Here is a 6,409-nt window from a genome sequence, read left to right on the forward strand (position 1 = left end):
TTGACGAATTGAGTTACCACCTTTGTATTATAGGTCCAGCCAGGTGCATCTTACATGTCGCTGCGGTTGTTGATGGGATGGTTCCTTTTAACCTTCCCAAAGATTGGTGGTTTGGAGTGGCCCATTGTAGTGGAAAAATGAGCAGTGGGTTTTTGTTTGGTAAGAATTAATGAGAAGTGGGGTTATAGACTGCCACAAACCTGCTTGCAGATATATGCTAGGACACAGCGTAGGAATGAATTGCTGCAAACCTTGAGCTACCCAAGCACCAGTCCAAAACAGCAACCCTCAGAAGTATTTTAGACAGAGAGCAGCTTCATGGTTTAGTTTCCGCGTTGATTCTAATAAACCAAGAAGTCTGTTTTTGCTTATGGTTTCTTCTTCTTTTTTAGGGCAGTTTGGATCGATGGGCCGAAAATTGGCTACAAAAAATCTCAGCAGGTCTTTATTTTTCTTTTGATAAACGAAGAAATCCTAAAATAAGAGGAAAGAAAAAAAAAAGAACGAAGCTTGAAAGGGATGAAACAACGAGACATTTCTAGTTGTTTAATCTATTTATATTTTAAAATTTAATTTAAAATATAAATAGATAAAATAGGATAACAACCATTCAAGATAACATTTCCATCTCTTTCTATCCATAACTACCCAATTTGAATTTCTAATTCACAAATTAAAATTTTTATTCAAATTAAGTTTATCTTATCAACATTGATCCCTCCTTAAACTTAATTTTCTTCCATAAATGACTCCAAGTGAATTCTTCAATTTACAAAATATTCCAAAGTTGAGGAGTTTTGTGAAAATATCTGCAATTTGATCTCTGAACTTAATGTACTCCAATTCTACCTTCTTCTTTTGACTTGATCTCAAATAAAATGAAAACATACATCAATGTACTTGCTTCATTCATGATAGACTGGATTCTTGGCTAGTGCAATCACGGATTTGTTGTCAATATAGATTTTGTAGCATCATCTTGTGGTTGTTGTATTGCCTTCAAAAGATTTCGTAGCCATATGGCGTCGCATACACATGAAAAGACAGCAATATATTCAGTTTCACATATTGAAAGCACCACTATCGGTTGGTTCTTCGAAACTCATATAAATACGGTGTCACCCAAATAAAATGTAGATCTGATCGTGCTTTTCCGATCTTCTAGATCTCTACCTCAATCACTGTTTGAGTAACCAACTAAACGGAAATTGTTAGAAACCGAATAGAAAAATCTATGATTGAAAGTATGTTTAATGTAGCGTATAATTTGCTTTCTAGCTTTTAAATATGCCGATTTTGGCTCCTCCATGAAATGACTAATTAGTCCGACACCATATAAGATAGCTGGCCTTAATGCATATCAAGTACCTCAAGCTCTCAATAAGACTTTTGAAATATGTTGGTTTGACTATCATTCCATCATCGTGTTTTGATAATTTGGTCCCATATTTAATTGGTGTGCAAACAAGCTTACAATCCTCTACCTTGAATCTTTTCAATATTGCCTTCGTATAGGCCTCTGACATATTAGTAAGTATGATATAAAGCCATTGTCCGTCATCTCAAACTTCCGAATCATGGCTTGCTTAAATTCTTTGAACATCACTGGATTGTTCGCCATCTCGATCTGGCTCTAATACCAAATTGATAACAGAAGGAATATTAAGTAAGGTGAAGGAAGAAAAAAATTGAGGCTTGTAAGGAATGAAATAATGAAACTTTTATTTTTCTCAATGGATTAATTATATTTCCTACGATGCACCATATACATAGCCTTATAATTTAATTTAAAATATAAATAGATAAAATAAGATAATAACTAATCAAGATAATATCTTCATCTCTATCTATATATCCATTATAACTACCCAACATGAATTTCTAATTCAAAAATTAAATTTCTAATTCAAAATTAAATATCTAATTTAAATTAAGTGTATCTTATCAACACTTGTAGGATTCGGACCCGTTTACTCCAAAGTCACTTTTGGATAGTTTTGAGTATAGATTTGGCCCGATCTATAATCCTTTTCCTCTAGTTATCCTGGCCGATACATCTATATATAATCTTAAAATTTAATTTAAAATATAAATAGATAAAATAAAATAATAACCAATCAAGATAACATCTTCATCTCTATCTATCCACAACTACCCAATTTAAATTCTAATTCAAAAATTAATTTCCTAATTCAAAATTGAATTTCTAATTTAAATTAAGTGCATTTTATCAACACCTATAATATTCAGACTAGTTTACTCCAAGGTCACTTCTGGATAGTTTTGAATATAAATTTAGCCCGGTCTGTAATCCTATTACTCTAGTTATCCTGGCCTAATCCATAATTAATGGGCTTTTCAACCCGCTCATCCAAACAGGCTTTTATTGGAGGAGCTTACAGATGATTTTGGTGGTGAATCAACCATTTTATTCATTGCGAGGCATCCAACGAGTGGAGCCCAGCCTAATAATATTTTTTTTCAAATACTTGAGTTCCCATGGATGGTTGCAATACAAGTTCAATTAATTGCATGGGAGCCAATTATAACATTGCATTAGGGCACGATGGTAGCAACGCTCACTTTATAGCTGGCGCCAAAGACTTCTTAGATCCTAGATCGTTCTTTATTGCATTTTTCGTGCCTACCTTTTTCCATTTACTCCATATGCAACATTTTTCTCCAAAGAAACAGGTTTTTGTATATAATTAAGCATTTTTTTTAAAACAATATTTATAGTTGTTTCTGGGCACATTATCTCTCTTTATACACATTTATACATGAACAAGGGGTTAAACTTGAAAGGGCCATTGAGAGCTACCTCTAATCCTTGTTCTACTATCTTTAAAGTAATTTTTATCTTCTAAATAATTGATCCTTACTTTGTGGGTATAAAGAACCTTAGGCTTTTGTAAACTATTGGAGAAAATCAAATATTACTATTTATACATAGCTAGCTTGTTTATTACTTGCAGCTTCTTCTTGAGGCTTAAATAGTAGATAATTTTTTTTCTCTTTTCACTCTCAAAATTCTCTATGTTATTTTTTAAAGATGGTGATGGAGGTCTTTGCAGCCTTATAAATGACACTTGCAATCACTATTTATATGCATTTTGACTGCTTCATATGCTACTCTTTTGAGTCTCCTTTTTACATTTAACATTAAGAAAGTTACATTTTTCTTCAAATCTTGATCAGTTGATTCTAAATTTTCTATTTTGCTTTTGGCTTTATAAATGAGGTTTCTTGAAGGTGTTGATTTGGATGGCCTAGTGATCTGTTGCTTTTATGGTCATTGCTGACTTTGGGATTGCTGGAGTTAAATACTGTATTTGGATATGATAAGGCTGAGAAAAGAAATTCTCTGAGCACTGTTCCATTTTCACTTTGGACTAGATGTTCTTGACTCTATTTTTGATCTGAATTTCTCCTTTCAGTTGCTGATCACTCTCTTTCTTGAACAAGATGGACAAAATAGCCTAACTTTTTTTTTTTTGTCTCGATTGGGTGTGTTTTTGACTGCTCGATCTTTAATCATTTATCCTTATCAACAAATATATATTCTATCTTGGGGTGCTTTGGAGCATCTTATTGAGGTCCTTTTACCCAATAGATGGCTCAAGAAAAACAATTCGACATTACTACAGAAAAGGGCTACGGCAGTGGTTCTGAACCGCTACCATAGCTCAAAAAATCATTGCCATAAACTACGATAGTGGTTCTGCAACTGCTGCCACTATGGCCGTCGCCATATGTCTATGATAGCGGTTGTCGTAACCGCTACCATATATAGGTTATAGCAGTGGTTACTCAACCGCTGCTACAGATTGGCTATAGCAATGATTGAAAAACCACTGCTATAGCTTTTTATAGCAGCGGTTTTCTAATCACTAATATATCTATCTATAGCAACGGTTCTCTAACCACTGCTATAGCTTTCTGTAGCAGCGGTTAGAAAATTGCTGCCATATGTCAATCTACGACAGCGATTTTACAACCATTGCTATAGATATATGGTAGTGATTTATCAACTACTGCCATAGATTATGGCAGCGATTCCCACAAAACTATGACAACGATAGGCATGACTATAGTAGCGGTTGTGCAACCACTGTCATTTCCTGTTGACCAGTAAAAATAGCATAAATTTATCATTTTTTATCATTTTTTATCATTTTTTATCTGATAGTTGCAGTTCAATATATATTTACTCAAACTAAAATTTGTAAGATCAAAAAATTTTATATAAAACTCAATAACAAGCACAATATTTTTCAAATACTCAAATTGTATTACTCAAATTATATTACAATATTTTTCAAATAAAAATAAAATACATCAAAAATTAGCCAAATCAAATTCCTTCTCTCCAAGCATCTCGTCATCATCGGGAGGGACTGAAGCAGGACCGAAATGGATTGTAGCAGGACCAAGAGGGGCTCTAGTAGGAGTTGGAGGGGCTGGAGCTGAATAAATAGCCGACATGTTCTGAATGCTCAAAAAATCAGCTCCAAGAGTAACAGAGAGCTATGTCACCATAGCGGATATGATGCTCTATAGCTGGTCTACGTACTTCTGAGCTGGAGATGCACACTCCTCAACCTAAGCTGTCTGCACCAAGGCCTCGTCAAGCTTGAGATGCACACCTACCCTTGAACGGATGTGCCATACAAGAATCCTCTCCGCACCGGTTTCAACTAGAGATGCCTCCTTATCTAATCATGGCTGTCCATGTCTTGCGGGATGCCCATGATTTTATGGGCTTGAATTGGCACATAAGACGGCACATTGCATCACATTAGGGCTCTGCGCACGCTGCAGCTACGATGCATATGATGTGCGTCGAAACTGTGTTGTACATGCAGCTCTATGCGAATCCAAGGGCCAAGGCTATATCAGACCTCAAACGGTCTGAGAACCGTTGGCCATTACCCGTTTGGCAGGAGTAAGTTGAGCATCGAAACTTGTCCGTTTTCTCTGCTTCAAAAATTAATTCGTCCCGAAGAATAATTCTTCAACGTTCGAAATACTTCCTACTCGATGATGCACATCTCTACTTTATAAGAAAGACTTGACCTACACCAAATCTTAATATAACCATAGCTTCTCGAGTTGGCCTACTATCTTTTGTATATCGTGTTAGCGAGACGTGAAAGATCTCGGAAAAGAAGGTCAAGTTCTCCAACAAAAGCCAAAATAATTGGTATACGACGACATTCGCAAATTTCCTTTCCTTCAACAACATTTGTTTGAGTCGAGAAGCCCATTTATTTTGTTATTATACCATGCATACAATTAACGGTAGAGAACACAGAAAAAAAAGAGCCTCCTGGTGCAAGGAGTACAACATGCAGGGCTTCGAGTAGTTGTAGGTCTTGGAGTTAAGGGTGGCCCCCACCCCCACTTCCATACCCAGATCCGTAGCCTGAACCGTAACCAGACCCGTAGCCTGACCCCGAGCCGGAGCCTTCACCGCCACCGCCACCCCCGCCGCCGCCACTTCCATATCCGCTACCATGGGCACCACCGCCCTGACCATACCCGGAACCACTGCCCGATCCATATCCCGAGCCACTCCCACCACCGGATCCAACGCCACCTCCACCACCTCCTCCAGTTCCATACCCTCCACCGTAGGCTCCTGATCCAGACCCATATCCAGAGCCCGATCCACTCCCCGACCCATAGCCAGAACCGCTGCCTCCACCTTGTCCACCACCACCGCCGCCGCCGCCGCCACTTCCATACCCTCCACCACTGGACCCTGATCCACCTCCTTCACCATAACCAGATCCGGAACCATAGCCAGATCCGAAGCCATTCCCAGAGCCACCACCCCCACCACCACCTTCGCCCCCGCCGCCTCCGCCCCCAGCCGATGCCAAGAATCGGTTTGCCTCAGAGAGGCTAATACTTAGCAACACTAGGAAGGAAAGAGCAACTAGCTTAGTACGAGCCATAGTTGCGAAGGGAGAGGAGGAATGAGTTGTATGCCACAGGGAAAGAAGGCGTGGGTATTTATAGAGCTGGATGCACGACTCTTAAGACATGCAAGCATCCCAACTCTTAAGTTTACTTTATTTGCGCATCGAGGATGAAGATGAGGTTCCCCGTTTGAAACGAAAGAAAGGATCAAGGAAGAATATAGTATGTTATTTGACTCAAGTTATTGAATTTTTTCCATTGGTTTTTGTTTGGCGTACAACTGACTGGTGGATTTCGTCAGAGTAGTTGCTTGACCAAGGTGCTGCTGGCCATGGTTTCCAGTCTGCAGGCCCTGTTTCTGGATCCTGCGTGCCTCCATCGTTGACGAATTGAGTTACCACCTTTGTATTATAGGTCCAGCAGGTGCATCTTACATGTCGCTGCGGTTGTTTGATAGGATGGTTCCTTTTAACCTTCCCAAAGG

General features: G+C 38.4%; 1 protein-coding gene across 1 annotated transcript; it reads right to left on the reverse strand.

The window, feature by feature from the left end:
• Positions 1–5,248: 5,248 nt before the first annotated feature.
• LOC140852640 (uncharacterized) lies at positions 5,249–5,960 on the reverse strand. The gene has a single exon (XM_073246169.1). The coding sequence runs from the start codon at positions 5,958–5,960 to the stop codon at positions 5,382–5,384; it is 579 nt and encodes a 192-aa protein (XP_073102270.1). The 3' UTR covers positions 5,249–5,381.
• Positions 5,961–6,409: the final 449 nt, after the last annotated feature.

This window comes from Elaeis guineensis, chromosome 11, assembly GCF_000442705.2.
Source record: "Elaeis guineensis isolate ETL-2024a chromosome 11, EG11, whole genome shotgun sequence".
Classification (NCBI taxonomy): Eukaryota; Viridiplantae; Streptophyta; class Magnoliopsida; order Arecales; family Arecaceae; genus Elaeis; species Elaeis guineensis.